At 46.5% G+C, this 22795-nt stretch overlaps 8 protein-coding genes across 11 annotated transcripts in view; 3 read left to right on the top strand and 5 right to left on the bottom strand.

The window, feature by feature from the left end:
• Positions 1-14452, bottom strand: part of LOC126559230 (translationally-controlled tumor protein homolog) — a 183694-nt gene extending 169242 nt beyond the window's left edge. For 3 of the 4 annotated variants that reach the window (XM_050215359.1, XM_050215358.1, XM_050215357.1), the window contains exons 1-3: positions 14295-14452; positions 13538-13793; positions 13186-13433 (exon numbers count right to left, since the gene is read on the bottom strand). In XM_050215359.1, the coding sequence (XP_050071316.1) occupies positions 13202-13433; positions 13538-13793; positions 14295-14322 (516 nt within the window). In that variant the 5' untranslated portion in view covers positions 14323-14452 and the 3' untranslated portion in view covers positions 13186-13201. Of the gene's footprint in view, positions 1-13159; positions 13434-13537; positions 13794-14294 lie in introns of those variants that run through there. The other variant, XM_050215356.1, reaches the window with a different exon arrangement.
• On the bottom strand, positions 589-6639 carry LOC126557639 (E3 ubiquitin-protein ligase KCMF1). Its single transcript, XM_050213489.1, has 5 exons — positions 6519-6639; positions 5174-5598; positions 3950-4219; positions 1330-1685; positions 589-1255 (listed from the first exon to the last, which is right to left on the bottom strand). The coding sequence occupies exons 1-5, from the start codon at positions 6532-6534 to the stop codon at positions 673-675; spliced, it is 1650 nt and encodes a 549-aa protein (XP_050069446.1). The 5' UTR covers positions 6535-6639; the 3' UTR covers positions 589-672.
• On the top strand, positions 8227-10601 carry LOC126557208 (flap endonuclease GEN). Its single transcript, XM_050212896.1, has 3 exons — positions 8227-8384; positions 8450-9401; positions 9465-10601. The coding sequence occupies exons 1-3, from the start codon at positions 8227-8229 to the stop codon at positions 10599-10601; spliced, it is 2247 nt and encodes a 748-aa protein (XP_050068853.1).
• On the bottom strand, positions 10863-11196 carry LOC126559484 (protein FMC1 homolog). Its single transcript, XM_050215649.1, has one exon. The coding sequence runs from the start codon at positions 11193-11195 to the stop codon at positions 10863-10865; it is 333 nt and encodes a 110-aa protein (XP_050071606.1). The 5' UTR covers position 11196.
• On the bottom strand, positions 11205-12179 carry LOC126559860 (SRR1-like protein). Its single transcript, XM_050216033.1, has 2 exons — positions 11985-12179; positions 11205-11889 (listed from the first exon to the last, which is right to left on the bottom strand). Exons 1-2 carry the CDS (start codon positions 12134-12136, stop codon positions 11205-11207), a joined length of 837 nt encoding a protein of 278 aa, XP_050071990.1. The 5' UTR covers positions 12137-12179.
• Positions 14453-15345: 893 nt separating the features above from the next.
• LOC126558901 (dolichyldiphosphatase 1-like) lies at positions 15346-16528 on the top strand. The gene is made up of 3 exons (XM_050214986.1): positions 15346-15487; positions 15555-15834; positions 16120-16528. Exons 1-3 carry the CDS (start codon positions 15400-15402, stop codon positions 16481-16483), a joined length of 732 nt encoding a protein of 243 aa, XP_050070943.1. The 5' UTR covers positions 15346-15399; the 3' UTR covers positions 16484-16528.
• Positions 16529-17360: 832 nt separating this feature from the next.
• Positions 17361-21173, bottom strand: LOC126560051 (vacuolar protein sorting-associated protein 11 homolog). Its single transcript, XM_050216211.1, has 4 exons — positions 18950-21173; positions 18590-18887; positions 18000-18228; positions 17361-17924 (listed from the first exon to the last, which is right to left on the bottom strand). Exons 1-4 carry the CDS (start codon positions 21171-21173, stop codon positions 17361-17363), a joined length of 3315 nt encoding a protein of 1104 aa, XP_050072168.1.
• A 454-nt stretch (positions 21174-21627) lies between these two features.
• On the top strand, positions 21628-22776 carry LOC126558674 (mediator of RNA polymerase II transcription subunit 27). The gene is made up of 4 exons (XM_050214724.1): positions 21628-21809; positions 21877-22228; positions 22312-22533; positions 22610-22776. The coding sequence occupies exons 1-4, from the start codon at positions 21631-21633 to the stop codon at positions 22742-22744; spliced, it is 888 nt and encodes a 295-aa protein (XP_050070681.1). The 5' UTR covers positions 21628-21630; the 3' UTR covers positions 22745-22776.
• Positions 22777-22795: the final 19 nt, after the last annotated feature.

Here is a 22795-nt window from a genome sequence, read left to right as displayed (position 1 = left end):
TAGTACAAAGATAGCTATATTTAGTTTATGTTTCCTTTTTTTGCGGCATTTTTTGAATTTTCCTACATCCGATTTTTGGGCTTCCACTATTCCAGCTTAGGAGTTGTTTTAATCGCACCATCCACTCTTTCGACACGGCAAGTAGGTAGTGCTCGCTCAGCTGCTTGCTGGCTAAATTGCATTTTCCTTCCGTTGCCAAATCTTTAAATCATTCTTTTCTATTGGGCATTTTGTTTTCTTTTAGTTTTTCTTTTTTTGGTGATCACACATACTATTAATTTATGTTTTGCAGCTCCTTTGTTGCTTGCCTTTATGATTTTTTTCTTTACACACACACACACACAAAACCCCACACGGGCATACACACGCACACAAGCACACCGTGTAGTTGAGGCTGGTGCATTGTTTTGCAATTCTGCACTCTCGCTTAGCTACATTCCTACAAATTATGTCCTTTACAGTCGCGTGCGGTACTTGCTTTGTTTGCTTGCCTACCGTCCCTTACACCGTTACTCATTCCATGGATTAAGAGACAAATAGATAATGTGGTTTTGCTTGTGTGACTACTACTGCTACTACGTCAGCTGCTGCTGCTGCTGCTGCTGCTTTTTATGCTGTTCCTGCTGCTCCTGTTTGCTAAATAACTTATGCGATTTCTCCTACCAAACAACACTACCTAGAATCGGGCACGTGGTGTTGTTGCTGTTGTTGCTGCTGCTGCTGTCTCGAGGACACCGATGTGGAAGTGTTCGACGAAGAGTTTGCTTGCTTCAGTTCGCGGGCTTTGGCCGCATTATTGCCCAAACCACCACCACCGGACGGTGGCGTTTGGCGGGACGCTCTGCGCTCGACTGGACCGCCACCACCACCACCTGTACCGCCCGACTTAGCCGAGCTGCCTCCTTTGGCTTTACCCGAACCAGCATGTCCACCACGATGTCCCAGCGGATGCATCAGCACGTTCGGCGCATCCTCGTTCGATCCTCCGTTGGCGGAAGCATCGGCACCGTGCTTGAAACTATCACAATTTCCATCCTCCTTGCCGTAGTTACTGTCCGTAGTAGCACCATCCTCACCGCCAATCATCGTTTCGCCACCGTCATCATCCGTCGTTGGCCTTTTTACACTACTGTTAACGGTACTGCTGCCTAAATTCATTGAGCTCAACTCATCGGACAGCTCCTCGTCGGCGGCTTTATTGAACGGTTGCACGTTCGCGATGGTTGATAACATTAAAGCTTGAACAAACTGTGATCTGTAGGGTAAAAAAATAAGATTCGCGTTAAGGACACAAATAAATACTTTCTAAAGACTCGCTTTCCCAATTACCTGTCCGCTCGATCGCGCGCCAGCTGCGTTTGTTCGGCATCGTCCATGGTCGGTACCATGAAGCGGGCCATCAAAAACTGCGACTGCTGCGCGTTAGAACCGGCGCCGGATGCACTTCCAATGGCACCCGGTACATTGCAGACCCCAACGCCGGTGGACACCATTGGCAGCGAGGAGGAAGTGGCGATCGGTCCATCGCGCCCACCGCCAGCATTCAGTGTGATGATTGTATGGTTCGGATTGGCTTGTGTCGCACCGATCGCGTTGTTGTTGACACCGGTTGCGTTCGGGGCGGAGGACACGACGGCCGGCTGCTGCTGTCGTCTTGGTAGTCGTTCCAACTGTTGACGAGCGGCCTTGAAGCAAAAAAAGCGAAAAAAGAGTATTAAATGGAATTCATTTTCTAACTATTGCTGGTGTTGTTCTGCAGCACGTGCAATTTACTGTTTAAATGTAGCGGAAATTGGAGCAAGTGTACCAGGTTAAGCAATTTATGCTGGAACTCACTAAAACATGTTTTTCAAAAAAAGCTGAATTAGCTTTCGTTGTAATTTTACAATTTACAGAGTCCCAATTTGTCCCAACTTCCGCTAACGAACATTTTAAGTCAAATTTTTCTTTCTACTAATTGCTCGTAAGTTCATGAACCGAAAGCTTCGCCCTTAACAAGAACTAGCTCAAACAAAAAACAAAAGCTATCGAAAATCAGGTCCACACGTCAATACTTTTGTTGACGAAACCTAGCAACGCAAATTCCAGTGTACAAAAAGCTCAATTCGCATGACATCCTACATACAGCAAGGGTTCTAAATTTAGGGTACTAGTAGTAGTAGTAGCAGCAGCAGCAAAACCCACCGACAAAATACCGGTTGCCCTGGCTCGAACAATATGTTTTAAGAGCAAACACAATAAATCGATCGAAGATGAGCGTGAGCAAAAAATTATCGACAGATTACATTATACGGAGGGGCGTAACGCAAAACGAACTCAATGATCCGATTAATACAATTTTAGGATAACAATCGATAAGATAATAATTAGCAAGCAAACAAATATTACCGTAGTAAACAGACTGGCATACAAAATGAGGAACGTGTAACAGAAAAAGGCTAGCTCAAGCAGAAAGGCCCAGGGATGGCGCCAAAGGTGCACTACGATCGTTTCGCACACGGTTCTCATTGCATCGTGGTGCAATCGGACTGCTGTGATACGGCGCTTTTGGTACGAACACGCGCACCAGCATTAAGATAAACGACAGATAGAGCTCGATTTTGATAATCGACGAATTACGGGCGAAAGGTTTCGCTCGCGGTGCTGGTCCTTCCTTGGTGCTGTTTCCTTCATGCAACCCGACAAAAACATACAATGCAATACAATGGCGAGGGCTGTTTGTTTTGTTGTAAGCAGATGGTTGGGATGTGTGTGCAGGACACCACTACTGAATGTTGCTTTATACGATACGGTAGTAGTAGTAGTAGTAGTAGTGACAGTCGACTACTAGCAGGTGGTAGTGTTGATGAAAGATTTACAAAATAAACTATTTATGAGATGCGAACGAAAGAATTTGCCCTTAACCATCTACCAAAAACGCTATCGGCGGTATCGCAGGAAGGTGTGCGCCTGGAACAATGTTTCGACGTGCTCTAGTGCTATTGCCACCACCGGAATGCATCGACGAATGCATCTGCAGAAAAATGCTCCCGGACGCAAGGTTTCGTCGCACGTAGTATAGTATTGCTGGCACAAACTATTTGCTTCGACCCCTCTCTTGGTTGATTGCTGGCTGTCACTGGGGTTCGGCGATAGACCGAGCGCATGGATTCTCTATTTTGAATTTGGCTGCTACACGCCCGCGTTCCCTGACACTCTCGCTCGCTTTCGTTCGTAGTCACACACCACACAATTTACACACTACTGTGCACTTTTGCTCCGGCGAAACAATCCGAGTAAGCCGTGGAGTGAAAGGACAGTGTCAGCTTCCCAAAGCCAACTTCAAATAGCGAATGTTTTTTCGACACAACTACAATATGGAACGCAAAATTCAGTGCTCCAAATCACGTTCACCACCACCACTATCGAGGGAGAACACAATCGCGTCCCACAACAGGGTTTCGTTTACGGCTATTAAGGACGACGGAGGAACCAAACCAAAATGGGGGGTTATTTTCGCGCTCGGGTCGTCGTGTGTTGTTGGCGAGTTTCACTCCTGATGGGTGGACTAGCTAAATGCATCGCACTTCGCCGTCAAATTGGATGGATTTTGCGGGACGGACACGGACGAACGGTCGAACCAGGGGCACACCAATACACCACCACCTTGGGAGCTAGTTGTGTAATTTTCGGTGCGCGAATTCGACCAACAAAGCGGTCCACTTTGCGCAGTTTAGTTTTAAATTTAATACACCCAACGCTTTACTTTCAGCTTCCCCGCGCCACAACCTAAAGGGATCATTTTTGCTCGGCTATAGAGAAATGATTAAAGTTTTTCCTGTTTCTCCTCTTTCATTCAAAATCAGCTGAGCTTTGTTTACGATGATCGTGATGATTCGTTGCGCTACCCTTAAACTTTCCGTCAGCCCAAAATCTACTAACCGCAACATCCACAAACACACAGACTTACGGTGACTTGCTGTCGCTCGAGCTGAATTTGCATCTGTAGTTGCTGCAGCTGGGATGGCTGCGGTGCTCCACCACGGCGTACGTTCGACAGCTGCTGCAGCAGTTCCGCGATCGGGTCTACCGACTCTCTGCCCGAGGGGGACAGTGTGGACAGGCCTCCGCCGGACGAGCTGAAGTGCATGTTGGAACGGCGCGATCGTGGTCCGCCAAGGGCACGGCCCGAGTGTGGCATTCTTCGAACTCCTCCATGTCGGATCGCTGATGGCTCATCGTGCACGGAACAAATAACAAGTCTATAGTTAAGGAAACGCTACTAGAAAGAATTTGACACTTATGAGTGCTAGAAAAAAATGTTTAGAAAATGAGACGCTCGATCACCACTGTTGAATATCCTGCCCGTTATACAGGGCTGGCTCAGCATATACAAGAAATATTAATTCCACCAACGACTCCTCAGCGAAACAACAAACAATCCAACTCTTCAAATCTAACTGGTACAAGAGCATGGGAATATATAAGTAAATCTGATAGTTTAATCTACACCCACTAAAGATGGAACAAAATCCATGTCATGGCAGAATCTTCTCTAAGAGTGCGTCTAGATTCCAACGTTATTCTTGTCGATTCTATCTACAGGAAAGCCAAGACCGGATATAAATCGCATGGGTGTTTGAATCAAGTGGTGATACCGGTCCTTCCATTGCTATTGCAGAGTTTACGGTTTGCCTCTTAAGTTAGATTTTTGATACAAATCATGTCTTTCACTGCTATGCTAAGCTGGCAGAGACTTTGTGTAATGTTGTTTGTGTTTGAGTACTTTGTACTTTTGATTTCATTGGCATTTCTGGGCAGGAAATGCCTAAAGTCTATAACCTTAAGTCTATAACCGAGTATGCCCGGGATAAGGCAAAGAATGAGGAGGAAATGCCTTATCAATATGATTATAAAATTTATTCAACACAAGCGGTGTTGACAATACGGAACTGGGCCGTCATAATTAATTATAAATAAAAAAATTACCTTAAGTCTCATTTTACCTAATAAATATATCAGATCAAAAAACCTTTCCCTTCTCTTTGTCTAACAATCAATATCATCAAATTTGCTTTATCCTAACCCTACTGTCCAGCAGATCGTAAACAACATTGTCTATTCCTTTCCCTTCAATAGAAAACGAACGAAAGCCTGCAAAGAAAATGCTTAATTATCATTGTGAAAAGGATATCAGAAACGAGATGAGATCCCGTGAAACGCTCCGATGCTCCAGGCTAAGATGCCGCGCAAAGTCATCCGTCACAAAGTTTGGCTCGCCACCGGGCAGTGCGGCGCAGACCGGACACACCACCTCCAGCCCCGTATCGGTGTGTTCCGCACTGACGTGTTCCAGCAGTGCGGCATCGCTCAACCCCATCCGCTTGCAGTACGGGCAGGTGAAGGACTGTGGCTGATCGGCTGGCAACACTTCGCCGCCATAGTACAGCTCAAAGTCGGACTGCGTTAGTATGCACTGCATCGGGTGGTCGGTCGAGTGGCGGGTTGTGGTGGCGCCCTCCTCATAGCAGGTCGCGCACAGATCGTAATCATAGCAGATCAGACACTTGTACCGTCTACCGCGGAAGTTACTTTTCAAGCACGAATCACAGCTGACTCCTACGGATCGGAAGAGAGAGAAGGAGAGCGAGAGAAAGAGAGAGAAAACAAAGACAAAAATTAATTATTAATTCTTCTCTTTGGCCCTTTATAGTAGGCCGATGTTTTCCGCAGGGTGTAGAAGATTGTTTGTTGTTGGTTGCCGTTGTTGCTTCGTATGGACACAGCACAGATCGGAGCAAGCCCGATGGCCCCAATCCGAACATCGATTGAATGGTGTGTTTACCCGGGAGTGGGAGATAGACACTGAGTCAGCGCAACCAACACATATGCCTCTGCAATTGTTGGCGATACCCGATGGACATTAGGCCGTACGCAGTAGTTGCACAGTGTGCAAGGAAAAAAATCCGCTATATTTAGCACAAAGAACGCTCTTTATACCCTCATTGCTCTAGAGAGCAGACGAGTCTAGGGTGTTCACACTTCTAGCTCGATGTATCATGTACACAGCAATACGGTCCCATTTTCTCGGATGCAATTGGGATTGACACCACGCAGAAGAGGTCATCCATCTATCCAGGTCATAGATATGCACACTTCCGACAGCTACAGTGTGTAGCAGTAATTGCGACCATCCCGGGGATCCGACCGGACAATGTCATTCCGCTACAACGTCGCCATTTCCCGAGCGACTTTGAGGGCATCATTTGGCAGCTCTACAAAAACAAATAAAACCATCCGTGACAGGAAAAGGGCTTCCGTCGTCATCCTTGACCATTGGTCCAAACACAATATGCTGCAAGGAGCAGGTTTGTATGTGTGTGTTTTTAATTTCCTTCCTTTTCCCGTCATAGCACACCGGGATTCCGTCTGGTAATGGTTCGTACGACACGGCAACAGATCGGCAACAACCAAACACATTTCTCTCGGGCCGAGCACTGCTTTTCTGCCCTCGGTTGATGATTTTCATTGAATTTTACCTTCATGGCGACTCATTATTTTTCACTCCTAGGCCCCGGCACCAAAGCACACACTACTCGGTAACAGCAGAGCAGCGATACACACACACACACAAACAGCAGACCCAAACGTACGCACACACTACGAAGAATGAAGGCGAACCACAATGCAATTCTTCACTCGCGCGCGCACACACTTGCGAACACTTTACACTATACTGACAGCGGCACTACTACGGCCTACTAGACCCTTTTTACGGGGGACACTGGGAAAACGTGACAGTTCACCAACTCCGTGCGCCGTTCGCCCCACCTTCCGGATTTTGCAACTGCCGTCACGACAAAAAAAACAATCCAGCCCGAACCACGGACCCAATTCGATTCCCGATGAATTACTTCCTCCTCGCCGTGACACCCCGGACAATGTGATCGATAGTGGAGCGGATTACCACCAGTCGACCCCACACAACAACCACCCGTTCCGTGCACGGGGGGAGTCCCTTTTCACTTCGATACCTCGTATGATCCCCCCACCCCTCTGTTGCGGGTTTCCTCTTTCGCTCGCGGCACTGTGGCTGGCACACCTGCGACACACCGATTTGACACAATTTTCCGTCAGAAAAAAGTGCACACAATTTTGTCGCTTTTGGCTCGGTGTGTGGGGTTCTGTAGTAAACACACGGCACACGCAATACCACTCTGCACACACGTGCACGCACACACATGCACAACACGCACAAAACAGTGCGCGCAAAGGCCTGCTAAGGAAAACTATTCACATAATCGCTCCCCACACTCTGTGTCAGTGCGGTGCCCACCACACAACCACTACTACTACACCTCCAACTGGCGCTATTGGTTTCGTTGTGCAGCAACGCAATGCATCCACATATCGGGGGGTACTAGAGGATAAGGTTTTCGTTTCGTTTCCTGTTTAATGTTCGTTCGGAAAACTGACGACACACTGGAATGACGGGAACGATGGGTCCAATGGCATTGGAGTTGTTTTTTTTTCGCTCTTTCCGTTCCCCCTTCGCAACTTGCCACTCTGCTACTTTCGGACGAAATTGGAGCTCGGGCAACTTGGAGCTTTTTCACCTTCTTATCTGTTTCCCATTCATTCACTAGCGGCTGGTTACGCGATATGGCGATTCTTCCGGTTTTGGCACCCCGGATACAGCTAACGATTGACGAATCGAATGTTCAACACGGTACGGAAAATAGGCTAGAAAGGAAAATTTTGTGCAGTTTTTTTTTGCTTCTTCTGGACGAGAAAACCATTCCCTTGCCCGTGATGACTCTTTGCTTTGGCTACACTCGCACTTGGATCCCGTGGTAAGATCGCGTTTACACCCTCTGACAGGCGGACACAGCTGTCAACATCCGGGTATGGAAACGATTTGACACGGCTATTTTATATTTTTTGCATTGTAATCTTCCAATATTAATTACAACTCGATATACTTATTGCATATTTCATTTCAATCATAACGATAACACGTTCATAGCTGATTATTGACTCGAAAATGTTCTATTTTATTGCATGCAGGAGGTATGCCGTGTGTCAACTGACGTATGTCAATTTGATTTCAATCACACCACCCGATCTTCTCTATACACCTTGATTTCAAATTCAACGGTTGTTTACGTTCGGTTGCCCCGTGGTGAAAATCGTATGCTACGCGCAAAAGTAAATGTTTCGTTGCATTTAGAGAAATTTCCGCAAAATATGGGCGTAAAAGATTTATGGAACCTGCTAACTCCGCACATGGAGCGAAAGCCACTGTTCGAGCTGAGCAATAAGGTGGTTGCGATCGATCTTTCCGGATGGGTGTGCGAAAGCTTGAACGTTGTTGACTATTTTGTGCATCCACGGTTTTATCTTCGGTTGGAAACGCTTACCTATCCCAAGTAAAACGGTTTGCCTAACCATTTCCTACCCTTTCCCATAGGAACTTATTCTTTCGCACATGCTATCTACTGCAAACTGGCATCACCCCTGTTTTCGTGCTGGAAGGTACCGCACCACCGTTAAAGTACGGAGTGATCGTAAAGCGCAATCAGATGCAGTTTCGAGGCGCTCGTCCAAAAAAGATTACCAACTGTGATAAAGCATCGGCTTCCAGTCAGGCTACTGCTACGGAAAAGCCCGGTAAACCACCGGTGGAACAGAAACGGAACCGATTTCACTACGTCCTGAAACAATGCGAGGAACTGCTGAGTGCGATGGGCCTAGTATGCGTGCAAGCTCCGGGAGAAGCGGAAGCTCTCTGCGCCTACCTTAATCGTGACAATCTCATCCACGGTGTGATTAGTCAAGATTCGGATTGTTTCGCTTACGGTGCGGTACGAGTGTTTCGCAACTTTTGCGCCTCCCAGAGCGGTGGTTCAGTGGAGATTTACGATTTGAGTCGACTCAACGGTCCCAACGGGCTTCGTTTGGGTCAGGAAAAGATCGTTGCGATGGCACTATTGTCCGGGTGCGATTACTGTCCGGCCGGTGTGGTGGGTGTGGGCAGAGAAATGGTTACACGATTCATATCCTGTTACAATGATGGCGAAATTTTGTCCAGGATACGTTCCTGGCGCAAAACAGCCGATCGGCTGACGGAGCTAGAAATACGAGCAGAGGACAAAAACATTTGCACCGACTGTGGACACGTGGGCAGGCAGCTGCAGCACCGTAAAGCTGGCTGCTTGGATTGTCGCATCAAGCCAGGATGTAATGAGTCGCGCTGGAAGGAGCAACGATGTAATATTAAAACCGAGCTGGATATTAAACGGAAAGCGCTGAAAGATCCGGACTTTCCGCACGAACCGATAATAAACGAGTTTCTGACCAGACCTTGCGAATTGCCAGCGCTAGATTTATCATGGCGGCAGCCAAATTTGGTAAAGTTTATTGTAAGTACACGTTGATCTTTCGGTGGCAGCAGCGGCACTAATCCTGTTTGTCGATCGTTTCAGAACAGCTTGTCCACCTATCTACAGTGGAATGAGCTATACTGCTTTCAAAAGCTGCTTCCACTGTTCACACGCTGGCAAGTGTATGAAAAGAAGCATCCGACGGCCAAACGTTCCAACGTGTACCTCGAACCGGATTTCATCAAGAAAAAACGTTCTCCGAAAGGTATCGCTAGCTATGAAATTGTGTGGAAAGATGCACAAAACATGTTTGGTGGACTAATTCCCCAGGAACAAATTGATTGCTATCTGGTCGAAGCGGGCAATACGCTGGAGAGCTTGTGGAGCACGATCGAACCGCACGACCTGGTGCAGGAAGCGTATCCGGAATTGGTGGAAGCGTTTGTAGCAACCAAAACGAAAGCAAGTAGGAAGAAAAAGGCGACCACCAACACTGATGGGCCACAAGAGAAGCCAAAAAGGAAGCCAGCTGTAAGAAAAGTTAAAGGTCACGTCCCATTAAAGGATTTCCTTGCCAAAGCGAACAGCAAGAAGAGAACCACAGCGGATGTGGTGGTACTAAATGGTGGAAGCGATTGTGAAAATCAACCCAATCTCCTGAATCAATCATCAGAGGAAGAAATGGATCCGGTTGACCATTTCCTAAACTTTACCGCCGAACTGGAAGCCATCGCAGAGGATCGTACTGCCAACGATACCTTCAATTCGTCCGCCGTGCTTGATCGACTGTGCCGTACGAACTATCTAGAGCAAGCTCTGGCTGAGTACATGCAAATAATCGAAACGGAAAAAAGAAGTACAGCGTTGCAGGACCTACTGTCACAAAGTGTGGCACTGTTACCGTCAATGGAACCAACCGTGAACTCGCCAGATGATGATGATAATGACGTGCAGCGCCGAATTGTTCTGAAACGAGACATACTCAATGCATCCGTAGGTGGTACTGGCCAACTAAATCAATCCATTAGTCAGCTGACGTGTAAAAAGAAGCGTATGAGTTTCTTCTTCGAACCGCTGGATATTCCACCACCAGACCAGCAAGACTATGATCTCGAAACGGAGCAGATGGATATGTTCGAGTGTTCGCTAATGCTTAAGGATCAAGTTGTGGTCGTTCCGTGCGATCAAGGTGATGCTAGTGATATCAACCAAACGATCATATACGATATCGATTTTTAGTACTCTGATGCTGTTGTTAAGTTTTATCTCTAATTAAGCTTAAATCATGTTCATCCTCACCAAAATACACATTCCTACTACTGATGAGTGAATCCTCATTTTTTGTCAGAAGACATTCCGGAACCTTTAGCTGATCCCGCAGTTGACTCCGTAGTATACTCCGTAATGAACTTAGGATTTCTTCCGGAGTTGAATCGGGTTTTTATGCGTCGGAGTCGGAGTGGATTGAACAATCCTCTCCAGAGTTCCCGCCAATAATGCCTACTTTGGATCGTGCGGCAACTTAAAGCCAACCATGTCCGCTGTCTCGCGAATGCTTCGTTCGCCTTTACCCCGGTAGCTTTCGTTTAAATCTTTCAGCTTGCGCAAGCTTTCCAGATAGCAGCGATACGTCTCGGCGGTAAATTGTAGTTCCTCCTTCGCTCGACAGTGCTGCTGTTCGGTTGTTTCGAACCGTCGATACTGCTCCGTTATGTACTTGCTGGCCAGCGAGTATGCACCGGCACCTTCACTGGAACGGATGGCTTTCAGCTCGGATAACAGTTGCTTCAGCGTTCTGCTGCTACCTGCTGCACGGACAGCACTGGTTGCCATGGCGATGGATTACGAAAACTCGAGACTTGCCACAACCTCCTTCGAGATGAGCTCTAAATCGTTGCGTTCGTATAACGGTTCCTCGGTGCACTTCCAATCGATGGGCGTTTGGACCTCTTCGATTGCGCCCAGATAATGAAGCGACGTATCGTTGAATATGTCCGTGAAGCGAAAATTATTTCGAAGCGGAACTTCCCGAAACAAGTTTACCGCTCGTAGAATGTAGCCTGCGTTGACTCGTAGCAACCGATCGGGATTATTATTCACCACCGTACTGAAGCTGTTGCAAAGCAGAACAATATTCGCCAAACGGTTCGGATCCCAATTGCGCCACAGCAGATTGTTTACGATCTGTTTCGGGCAGTGTGGCAGGAAGAAAAGTGTTTTGCGTTCGGCACTATACTTGCCTTCAAGATTCTCGTGCAAAACGGTCTCCCCAAGGGTGTGCAATGTTTCCACCTCCGATCTGCTAAACACTGGGTCGAAAAATTGTGCTCTAACGGCGAGATTCGTCTGCTCTCGTAAGCACCGAATAAATGCTAGCTGATACCGTGCGATAGCACACTGGTGAAAGTTGCCCAAACCAAGACAGATGATGTTTTTTACACCGGCCAGTACCGGTCGTACGGTTTCCAAACACTCGCGGAAAAAACCCGACTGTGAAATGTCCGTCTCGGCACTTTGCAATTGTGTGCTGAAAAAAATGTACTATTTATATAACCAGACCAGAACCGATGAGAATGTCAGATGTAGGAGCGCACCGGTGCAACACGCGAAGGTGATACGTACATGATGGTTTCCCGGCAAAATTTGGAACTTTCTGCTTCAGAAAGTTGGCCAGGGACTGCTTGCCGATAGTTTCTTGGTTTGCGATGCCTTCCTTTCTTCGTTACAACTAATTTAAAGTCCAGTTCGTTAGCGACGGTATCGATCACACTCATTGCATTGTTTACGTTTGTGGTGAGCGTGTTTTTGAAGTGCTAAGGAAGGTTTTGGACATGAACTTAGACAGATAATAAAATGGATTTCAACGAAAATTTTATATAAAAAAGCAAAAACATTTCTACACTTCAGAATTTAGATTTGCGTAGAAAATATTAGGAAAAATATATGAAATCTTGAAAAAATTGGTTTAATAAATACCGTTTGACAGCAACTCGTTTACAGTGCGGTACCAAAAAAACGTCTCACCGTGGTTGCTGGCATCAGTTTATTTTCATCACACGCAGCTCTGTAAAACCAACTGTTGATTTACCGCAAAATCAGTGTTTAGTGGAACTCCCCAACCTTGAAAAAGAAATCAACACGCCACTTGTTTCGATTTCAGTTGTTACGATTGATGTTTTTCTTCTTTATTTGATGTTTAGTTTTCATGCTTGATTTTGATGTTCCGAGTAACCTGCAAAATCTTACAGACCAGAAGATAATCGTATTGTTGGTTTTTCTCCACCTTCCAAAAAAAAGCCCTGATGCCATGCTACTTGGTATGTTCTTCTTTACCAAACGCGCGCGCACGCTCGACTGCTGATGTTCTTCTCTATCGCAGCACGCGCGTTTCGTGTTCTCTGTTGTACCGTGCTACCGAAACAAAAGTTGATAACGTAACTTGCAAGCTTTTGGTGAGTATTGGTAAGTCACACACGTACACAATTGTAAATGATTGTAGATAGGCGATTTCGCACCGATTTTTCATCCGCATCTTGTTTGGAAATGTCACATTAACAAGTATATCCTGCTTTTCGAATTAAATGCTGGCGGTAATTTTTGTCTAAAAAGTCTAAACTTGACTTCATTAATCCACTTTGACGATTGTTTTAACCTTACGCACGCAGCGAATAACGCTGCTGCGCTCTCATTATAAATAACGGCCCTACTGTTTGTTTAGTCTTCTTGCACAGGATGTTTTATATCCAGGGGGGTTTTGTGTCAATGAAAGCTTATAAATCAAATTGAAAAAATATATATACGATGCCTGGGAACTGTCTCAAACGCTAAATCGCGCACACTTAGAACTTCTCCTCCTCCAGACCGTGCTTGAAGCAAAGCAGAACGGGTACAGAATCGCCATCGATATCACGGTACTCCAACATGGCGATCAGACCTTCGCAGTCCATCGATTCACCGGTGAAGAACTGCAGGTCCTTGAAGCGACCGAGCAGATCCTTCATTACTTTGTTGATATTCGTCTTGAAGACTTCCACATCGCCGGGCGATTTCTCTTCCAGCCGGGTGACAAGCCTGTACAGAAAAAGATGATCGATTGGTGTGATTAGCATTTTCCGTTTGTCTAAGCTAGCTGAGTCAAAATTGACGCCAAACAACCCACAAACACACAAACTTACTTCTTCATGTAGTCCTTCAGGTAGGTGGTGAACTGCTTCTTATCAGAAAATCCGGTTTCAACCAGACGGTGGTTCAGGACGATATCCACACCGGTTTCGGTGGCCGCCTCCGTACCTTCGTCGGCTTCCTCAGCGGACGGGTTGGCACCATCCAGCTGCACATCGCCCAAGGTGCGGGAGACGTGCTTGCCGTACACCTCGTACATCACATCGTCCACCAGCTTCACCTTGTACGTATCGGAGAACATTTCGTCCCCTGCAATGAGTCACACAGGAACAGAAAGCAATTAAAATTACGGACAAGACACAAGTTTTTTTCTCAGCACAAGCTGAGTCATCCACTGGAAAGAAAAAAAAACGGTACGGCGAACGATGCTTCCTAACCTCAATATCGGTTCGTACCCATTTGTTTACGTTTTCGATACATGGTCCAGGTTAAACCATTGCACTAGGGGAATTATTGGATACGGCTCGCACACCGATAGCTACAGTATTCAGTACGTAAAAAGCTTAATCGCAATCTTTACACACGCCATGTCCAATCGACACTTGATGGAGAATTCTTTTACCAACTATGGCCTTAACACGTACACACATACGCCATCGCTGTCAGAGAGGGCATCGGCACCAGCTCACGAAGCAACATACAAGCGGCATAATGCAGCTTCATTTGCGGCTTAATTTTTCCCATAAATTCACGCCATTTGTTCACCACTCCATAACACCGCGATAGTTTTACAGTTTTCCAACCACTTACCGGTGAATACATCCTTCCAGATTTTCATTTTCGTTGGAAGATGGAGAAAACTTTGGTCCAACTAATAAAAACTACGATGCGTCCACCTGAAGAGCCTCACCGGAAAGAAAGATCTGAAGTTTGTGACGTTTCGATGTAGACACACGCGCTCACATCCGGCGGTACGCACTATGGGCTTGCGGCATCAGGATTACGCTGGTTTGACTTTTTCGTCCTAATTGTATGAAATCATTCCACTAACGATCTTCTACCGACGTTTCATCTAATGACTCCCCCTTAAAATGAGATTTTGATTTAAATTTGAAATAAGTCAACAAAATATAAAAAAAGGAATGAAAAAATGATTATCAATTTATTTTCTTCAAAACATTCAAACGACCTCTGCACCCTGTGCTCGTGCTGTCATTCGCTTGTTGACAGCAGAACAGTGGGCAAGCGCAGTTTTTGTAAATACTTATTTACTAAAATAATCTTTATTAACTAATTTTATAACAGACATAAAAAATAAACACAAAAATATATCAGGTACAATTTGCATAGTATCATTTAAAACCTAACGTTGACAACTTTTTTATCCAAAAGCCAACGAAGTTTTGGTCGCCCTACGTCTACTGTGCAGTGTCATTGTGACAGTGGCCACACATACAAAACATTACCAACAGTTTCTGCACCAACCAAAATTGTTTCTTCTCCTGAATATGTGCATGTTTTGCATATATTATCGCTATCAACAGTGAAACGCAGTGCAGAACTGTGTGATCAACATAATCGACCACGGGCTACGATGGTACGGATACACGTGAAACCCACTGTTCGTGATTAGAACGGCATTTGCGGGGAATCACATAACCGGAACAGGACAAAAACCAGCGGTGTTTAGCAGTGTAACACGAAGGGCTTTATTCGTGTCTCCCGTTTGCCTTAGTCAAGCTAGAAGCCGCCTTCCTAGGCCAATAATCCACTCCAATCCACTTCAAAGGAACGACAGTGTGGCTCGCTGAAATAGATCCCGATCCCAGAACGCCGTAGTATATAGTCGTCTCTCTAGGCACCAAACACACCAGTCAATGTCACAGCATCGTTGGGAGCTTGATCAAGCTTGAAGATGTCCTCACCCGATATGCTGCTTCCGAGCGAACCAAACCTAAACGAATGGCAACCCATCACACTCACGCTGGTAGAATATCCTAAAGGTAAGCATTTCATCGGTCGCCGACGAGTACTCTCTTCCACGTGAAATATTATGTTTGTTTCCTTCAGGTGATCTGGTCGGTAAGCTACTAGCCTGGATTAGCCTAGCGCCGCTCGGTATCGGTGCCGGCTTTGTGGCATTAATACTGTTCCGGCGGGATCTGCACACCATCGTGTTCTTTCTCGGGACACTGGTAAATGAGTGTCTAAACATCCTGCTAAAGCACTGGATAAAAGAACCGCGACCGATGTCGCGGGCCCAAATATGGACTGAGTATGGTATGCCTTCGTCGCACTCACAGTTTATGTGCTTTTTTGCCACATACGTACTACTGTTCATCTTTATAAGGTATGTGTCTGGGAGTGTGTGTGTTTGTGTGGGCTGCCGATTCCCGAGATTTTTTATGCGTTCCCAAATACTTCTCGTATAAAAGTTTATCACTACTGTGAGGATCTCAGAGAACGTGCCAAAAAATGACGGGACAAGAACAAAAATATATGGGCACTCGTGAACAAAACATCGGGACGAAAACAAAAATATTTGGGCAGCCGGCAAAAACCATAGGAAAGTGTCAAAATTGCTAGAATATCCTGTAACTCATCCCTTCGTGTTTTTACGTTTTCCCATCCACAGACTGCATCACATAAACAATAGTAATAGCGCAAGGTTCGAGCGACTTGTACGGCTGCTGGTGCTTGCCATCTGCTGGGCGGCAGCATTTCTCGTCTGTTTCGGCAGGATCTATCTGATGTACCACACACTGTCCCAGGTGTTGGTTGGCGCACTCGTTGGTACGGTGATGGGTGCGCTATGGTTCCTGCTGACACACTTCATACTCACGCCCTACTTCCCGATGGTGGTACTGTGGCGCGTGTCGGAACTGTTCCTTCTACGAGATACCACACTCATACCGAACATCCTGTGGTTCGAGTACACGGTAACGCGGCACGAAGCGCGGGCCCGATCGCGGAAGCTGGTGAGCATGAAATCTCAGTGACGTTTTTGGTCACCTTGACGACGATACTCGTACATCAAATAGCATCAAAACACACACCCACTGGACACGAGCAAAAAATTTTTCGCAACCAAATCGGCACTGTTCTTCTTGTTTTGGCTCTCGATACATCTCGACGAATGAAATCAGTTCTGCGTATCGTGGGACCCATGCGAGATACCACAATCCATTCGCCGGATCCTGGCTTAGCTAGTAAGAACGTAATTTCTTAAACTGTAATGAATTAGAAATTCAACACCGATTTCCGACGTAAGGCAAATTTACTTTAATAACGGCTGGAGACGGGCCAGGTTTGCCGGAACGAATTTGGCAGAACCGGAATCAAGCAAATTTGGTAGAATTGTTACACGAATACACGCACTCCTGGACCGAACATTCGTTGGGAACGGTAGTGAAAATCAAACGATTAAGTAAGGAGCTTGCACATCTCTTCAATGAGACTCCGCCGATGCACGTGCACGTGCACCACAGCAAGAAAGCATATATATTGTGATGATACACCGTTTGTGGAAGAAGTAACTATTAGTAGACGAAAAAGGAAAACGCAACATGAACACTGGAAGTGATCTTTTTTTCTGTTTTACGGATTCGTAACGCACGAAAAGGAAAAAATAAATGATATCGAGCTGAAGCGATAGCGGCTCGGACGAATAAACTTCTCATGTAAGTGTAATAGCTCAAATTGATGGCACTCACCCGAATTTTTAGGACGTTTAGCTTTCGTTTATTACGTGTATGTATTATAAACTGAAGTGATAAATATGATGGGGGAGTGGGGAGGGGGGGGGGGAATACGCCCGCATCTCAACAACGTGCAACAAGCCAGCAACATATTCGACTTACTCCATCTCTTCCCATTCTACTCCGCAAACGGATCCAACTTACTGTCGTACTCCTCCTCGAACGGATTTTTGGCAGCGGCGGATCGATCCGTTTTTGATGGTTTTCCTTCGTCAAACGGATTTTTGGTACTATCATAGCCACCCGTCGTTTCGTCCTCATCGAACGGATTGCGTGCCGTGCTGGCGATCGGTATTTTTGCGATATCTTTCGCACTGCTGATTGGAACGTTTGCTTTTTCGAATGGATTCAGTACCTGCCTGCTTAGATCAGGCATGGCCGCCGGCCGTGGACTACCGTAGGGTGATTGCATCTTTGGACTGCGATCGTCACGCAGCTTCATCTGCTGTTGGGCGATTGTGGCTGCCTGCTGACGTTGTCTGATACGTTCCTGTTCCATTACCCGGAGGCGCATCTCACTTTCTTGCGATTCGATACGAATCTGGGCCGATCGACCCTCTTCCTGGCGGAGTCTTGCTTCGCTAGCGTAAGGGGCAGGTTGTGTAACTGCAGTGCGTGGTTCGTACGTTGCAGTAGAGCTAGTAGCCTTTGCTCCTTCTGGTTGTTTCGGTTGTTCCACAATCTATTGGGGTTGAGGTGAGACAAAAACGATTTAAAAATGAAGGAAAAATACGAAAGCAGCAATTTCATTACGCACATCCATTTGTGGATCTCCTTCCTCGACGATAAGCAACTTGTTGAATAGGCCTCGCCCGAAATAGTCCGCCACAACGGAAAATGGTTCCGGCGAGCGGTCGAGTAGATCGTGAAACATTTCGTGCTGATCGCGCGCCTCGCTCTGTGCGCGTAACGCCTCGATCAGCTGGATGTTGTTCTTATTGCACACAGGACAATCCCGCTCCGTATCGGTGTAGCTTCGAATGCAGCTGAAAGTGTACGTTAGAATTAGTGATGGATAAATTCCAATTTTCTCTGGGGTCGGATCAATCCACACTCCGGAGTAGAATCCGGAGTAAACTCCACATTACTCCGTAGTTAGCTCCGAATTACTATATAGTGAAATCCGAATTACTCTGGAGTCAACTCCAGAATACTCCGGGGTATATTCCGGATTACTCCGGAGTATTTTACTTCGAATTTGACTCCGTATTACTCTGGAGTTTGCTCCGATTTTTTTCCGAAATTAAATCCAATTTTTTTACGTCGGAGTCGGAGTGAATTCAGGAATAAACTCCGGAGTTCTCATCACTAGTTCGAAAGGTCCTGAATGAATCTCGTCTCACTTACTCTTGATGGTAGGAATGTTTACAGAGGAAAAATAGGGCCGGCATCGATAGTGGCTGTTTGCACGCATCACAGGTTGTGTTTTGAAACTCCACGTTGCCCTCCTGCAGATGCTTGATGTATCTTTTGATAGAGGCCGATTCTTCCCTATAGGTTCGCGCTTGCTCCTCCTCGCTACGGATCGTGTCCTGCTCTTTTTGGAACACCTGCATAAAGTAGTCCTTCACCGAGAGGAAAGTGGGACCATTCTCTACAGCCAAACAGTCCAACACTTGCAACGGTGCTTGAAGTCTTTTTTGTGCTGGAAAAGAGCAGAAATTGTTAATCAAAATTAAAAAAAAAACCAGCGTGATTAATACTCACAAATCACTTGCAGTATCTGATTAAACAAATGTGCCGGAGCTTGCGCGTCATTTTTAAGGCCATTTAGTGTAAGCAGCCACAGCGAGGCATTGTTGTGGGCCAGCTTGCGGCAGCACGCCAACAGCTCGTCGTACTGCCGATGCCTCAGATAGTGCCGTATGATGAGATGGTAAAGCTTGTCCTCCTCATACAGATACATCACGCCCGGCCAAAACTCGTACACGCGGCACTGTGCCAGGGCATGATTTTTGTCGTACCGTTCCGTGTTGTATTTTAACAGATCCAGCAACTTTTCTTCCACCACCGGGCTTTCCTTCCATTTGTAGAGATAATGCTCGATCAGCGCACTGTACACAGACTGGCTGCTGGCAGGCACGAACCGTATCAGGTGCTCCAGGAAATCGATCAACAGCTCCGTATCGTCAAACAGATGGATAAACTCTTCCGGATTGCCGTGGCCACGTTCATCGTTTAGATTCACATCGGACAGTAGGTCCGCTACCGTTAGTGCGTCCCTACCCTGCGTCGAGTCCCGTTTGGTAGCATGCTCTGTGCACAGTTTCTTCAGCAGTACTATCGTTCTCGAGGGACAGTTGCTCATCAGTACCGAACCGTACCGTTTTATGATCCGTTCTGCGTCGGTACAAGCAAGTGATTCGATGTAGCTTAAAGCTTCTTCAAACTGGCCCATGTCTTCCGTCAGAATGCTCAGGCAAGCGTCATGCTTCCGGTGCGCTTTTGCCAGCTGGAGCGCTTCGTCAACGTACGATGCATCGCGACACACCTTGATCGCTACGTCGATATCGAACAGATTAGACTTTTGATCGTTTTTCAAAAATTCCTTCAACTGGGTCGTCCGGTCGAGCCTGGTGAAACAGTTAAGGAGCAGCGTCGTATGATCCGCCGTCGCTCGTCCCTGTGCGTGTATAGTTTGCAGATAATCCGTCAGAAAGTGGATGTGCCGAGCGTCTAGGAAGCGCTGTATCACGTACGACGGCTCCAGATGGCCAATAGTTTTCGCATACTGTTCCACTGCACCGGCAAAATCGCCCTTACTGTACAGATGGTCACCATACTGCTTGAAAATGCCCGCCAAACCTTCGGCATCGTACTGGTTGCACTTTGCAATACGCACCGCAATGTCGTACAGATTTTTCTTGAACAACACGTTCAGCTTGCTCTGCAGATCTTTCTCATCGAGATGAAGCACCTGTTTGGCCTCGGTCAGTATGTAACAGGTGCCAAATTCGGTTAGGATCGCCGATACTTCCTCGATCGGCGACGTGAACACGATAAACTTGTTCTGTATATCGATCACGGTAAGATTAAAGCCACCCGGACTTCTCGGATTGCGCATCACCACCAGCAAATGGGACCGGTACCAGTGGAGCAGCGTTTTCGAGCCGTCGAGCGCATAGCACGGACCACGACCGTCCGAGGTGTAGCAGTACACTGCGTCGTCCAGTCCCACCATAAAGTGGCCCTCGTTGTGTCCGGTCTGTAACGCACAGCAACCGACCGGTTTCTTGATCGTAGCCAGTATCACGCGTATCTCCTTGTCGCGGCTGTGCAGATTGTACAGATACACGCCCGAGCTGGAGCAGACAAACATTTGCGTGTGTTTGTGGCAGTGCTTGAACGCGATGCCAACAATGTCGCTCGTACCGGCCGTAAGCTGCTTCAGTGTTTTCGATCGATCCCGGCTTATGTCACCACGGTACAGTGATATATTGCCCTGGGCAAATCCGATCGCCATAAACTGGCCGCCCTCCGAGACGGCCAGCGCCGTCGGAACCGATACCATCGTGCGCACCGTACGCAAACATTGTGCACCATTGGCGGCGGACACTTTCGATAGGTTCCATACCTTAAATGATGGACCGTTAATGTCTTCGCCCACCGTCACGAGCAGATTGTTCGGTTTCGCTATGTCGCACAGCAGTATCGAGCCTTCGTGGCCCTTGAAGCTGATCACCGACCAAGTGCGGCTGAATGTGTGAATATATCCGTTCGAATCGCATATCACTATCAAGCTGGTACCGTTTGCCGTTGCAGTAATCTTTGCGCCCTGTAACGCCCCGGATACGTTATCTTTATCCACTCCCTGACGGAGGTCGAAAAAGTTGAACTTGCGCCACTGTGAAATATACGAAAGAAGGGAGGAATTTACAACTTTCTGCAGTATTGTTACACTGGCCATCGTCATCACCTCGAATATAGCCATCACCGGAGCGTATTTAGTTGTTGCCTTACGGCAAGAACAGACCCAATTTATTCAATTAGTACCGATTTGCTGCAATATTATACTGTTCTGCGATGGTGGATATGTTTTGATGAGAATTTTTTTTTGTCATTTGAGTCATCACAACTGTCACATTGACAGACGGTTTGGAGACGATTTGGCAGTTGGAATTGTATTTTTATATTAACTCTTGCAGGAATTACTATAAGACTTGAATGTGTTAACCTAGGAATTGAAAAAAAGTTGCAGAATAAATTAATTATTAGAAATAGTTCTTTCCTATCCAATCGACAAAAAAGCTAAAAACCAGTCAAGTGAACTCGGGCTTTTAAACCGACGCCAACAAAAGTTTGTTTACGTTGGCGGTGCATTTGACAACGTATAAACAAATTTCTGTCGGGATCACCTACAGTGGGTTGTACAAACTTTGCCGAAAACCATGAATTTAGAGCCTATAAATAATGCTTTGTCTCAGTTGCGCGTTTTGCGATCGAGTGTTGGTCAAGTTTTCGAAACACTCGGAACGGGATTGCGTACGGATCATGGCGAAGAAGGGAAGGAGCAGAAGTTTCTTCAAGAGCTGCAGGAGCTGCTCAACTCCGTCAACGCAAACCTCAAGTAATGATCAAACAGGTAGATAATTGCTTGTTCAAATAACTCACAATGCAATCTTAATCGCTTTCAGAGACTTTGAATCCTGCATCAACGATCTGACTCCGTCGCAAACGCCGCTCAATCTTGCCAACACAGCTTACCTCTCGCTAGAGACAAACCTCGAACGACAAGCACTGTATCCGCATCTGGTGCAAAGCTACAAATGGCATGATAAACTGCACGAATACAGCACGTTCGCCTCGACGCTGCTGCAGCAAAACTCACTGAAACGCTCGTACTACACCAACACCAAGCGCAGACGTTCGCTACCATCGAGCCACCTGGCCACGCCGCAGATGGTGGAAAATCTGATCGGAAGCATTCACTATAACAACATGAACCTGAAGATTGCGCGCCCATTCATGACGAATGCGATACTGCATGTAAGCAATGCGGTGGAAAAAGGTTTCCAAAAGGAACGTAACGCACCACTACCATATACTTCCGTTTCCGTTTTTCTTTTCAGATTACGATAGCACGTGTTTTGCGAGCTGCAGTTATACTGAAGGGACTACTGATCGAATGGGTAACGGTGAAAGGATACGAGGAGTCCCTGCTGGATGGTGTGGATGAGCAGTGGACCGAATCAAGGCATCAAGTTTTCCGGAAGGTACAGGACCATGCACATTCGGCAATGCTGCACTTTTTCTCACCCACCCTGCCCGAGCTGGCCATACGAAGCTTTATAGTAAGTCTATTACGAGACACATCGAATTGGATAAAGATTAGATAAAGCGTAGGACATTTCTTTCTTTTCTTCATAGACATGGTTCAGAAGCTACGTTACACTGTTTGCTGATCCGTGTAAAAAGTGTGGAAAGCATCTTCACAATACGTTACCTCCGACCTGGCGAGATTTGAGAACGTTGGAGCCGTTCCATGAAGAGTGCAAGCAGTAGGTTTCGTATCACAATTAGATACGTAAGGAAAAAGAGCATGACTGTTGCAGT

Source organism: Anopheles maculipalpis, chromosome 2RL, assembly GCF_943734695.1.
Source record: "Anopheles maculipalpis chromosome 2RL, idAnoMacuDA_375_x, whole genome shotgun sequence".
Lineage (NCBI taxonomy): Eukaryota > Metazoa > Arthropoda > Insecta > Diptera > Culicidae > Anopheles > Anopheles maculipalpis.
This window is presented reverse-complemented; position numbering and strand designations above follow the sequence as displayed.

What these genes read in the sequence shown, in the direction of transcription:
- LOC126557639 (XM_050213489.1), bottom strand. An exon ending in GGGATCTCATCTCGTTTCTG is followed by an intron (nt 4,220 to 5,173) that starts ATATCCTTTTCA and finishes TGTTCCGTGCAC; the next exon opens with GATGAGCCATCAGCGATCCG. An exon ending in TCGAGCGACAGCAAGTCACC is followed by an intron (nt 1,686 to 3,949) that starts GTAAGTCTGTGT and finishes TTTTGCTTCAAG; the next exon opens with GCCGCTCGTCAACAGTTGGA.
- LOC126557208 (XM_050212896.1), top strand. Translation starts at nt 8,227, where the DNA reads ATGGGCGTAAAAGATTTATGGAACCTGCTAACTCCGCACATGGAGCGA. An exon ending in CATCCACGGTTTTATCTTCG is followed by an intron (nt 8,385 to 8,449) that starts GTTGGAAACGCT and finishes CCTTTCCCATAG; the next exon opens with GAACTTATTCTTTCGCACAT. An exon ending in CAAATTTGGTAAAGTTTATT is followed by an intron (nt 9,402 to 9,464) that starts GTAAGTACACGT and finishes CGATCGTTTCAG; the next exon opens with AACAGCTTGTCCACCTATCT.
- LOC126559484 (XM_050215649.1), bottom strand. Translation starts at nt 11,195, where the DNA reads ATGGCAACCAGTGCTGTCCGTGCAGCAGGTAGCAGCAGAACGCTGAAG.
- LOC126559860 (XM_050216033.1), bottom strand. Translation starts at nt 12,136, where the DNA reads ATGAGTGTGATCGATACCGTCGCTAACGAACTGGACTTTAAATTAGTT. An exon ending in TTTTGCCGGGAAACCATCAT is followed by an intron (nt 11,890 to 11,984) that starts GTACGTATCACC and finishes CATTTTTTTCAG; the next exon opens with CACACAATTGCAAAGTGCCG.
- LOC126558901 (XM_050214986.1), top strand. Translation starts at nt 15,400, where the DNA reads ATGTCCTCACCCGATATGCTGCTTCCGAGCGAACCAAACCTAAACGAA. An exon ending in GCTGGTAGAATATCCTAAAG is followed by an intron (nt 15,488 to 15,554) that starts GTAAGCATTTCA and finishes TGTTTCCTTCAG; the next exon opens with GTGATCTGGTCGGTAAGCTA. An exon ending in CTACTGTTCATCTTTATAAG is followed by an intron (nt 15,835 to 16,119) that starts GTATGTGTCTGG and finishes TCCCATCCACAG; the next exon opens with ACTGCATCACATAAACAATA.
- LOC126560051 (XM_050216211.1), bottom strand. Translation starts at nt 21,173, where the DNA reads ATGGCTATATTCGAGGTGATGACGATGGCCAGTGTAACAATACTGCAG. An exon ending in TCAGATACTGCAAGTGATTT is followed by an intron (nt 18,888 to 18,949) that starts GTGAGTATTAAT and finishes GCTCTTTTCCAG; the next exon opens with CACAAAAAAGACTTCAAGCA. An exon ending in AAGGAGATCCACAAATGGAT is followed by an intron (nt 17,925 to 17,999) that starts GTGCGTAATGAA and finishes CAACCCCAATAG; the next exon opens with ATTGTGGAACAACCGAAACA.
- LOC126558674 (XM_050214724.1), top strand. Translation starts at nt 21,631, where the DNA reads ATGAATTTAGAGCCTATAAATAATGCTTTGTCTCAGTTGCGCGTTTTG. An exon ending in TCCGTCAACGCAAACCTCAA is followed by an intron (nt 21,810 to 21,876) that starts GTAATGATCAAA and finishes AATCGCTTTCAG; the next exon opens with AGACTTTGAATCCTGCATCA. An exon ending in TGGCCATACGAAGCTTTATA is followed by an intron (nt 22,534 to 22,609) that starts GTAAGTCTATTA and finishes TTTTCTTCATAG; the next exon opens with ACATGGTTCAGAAGCTACGT.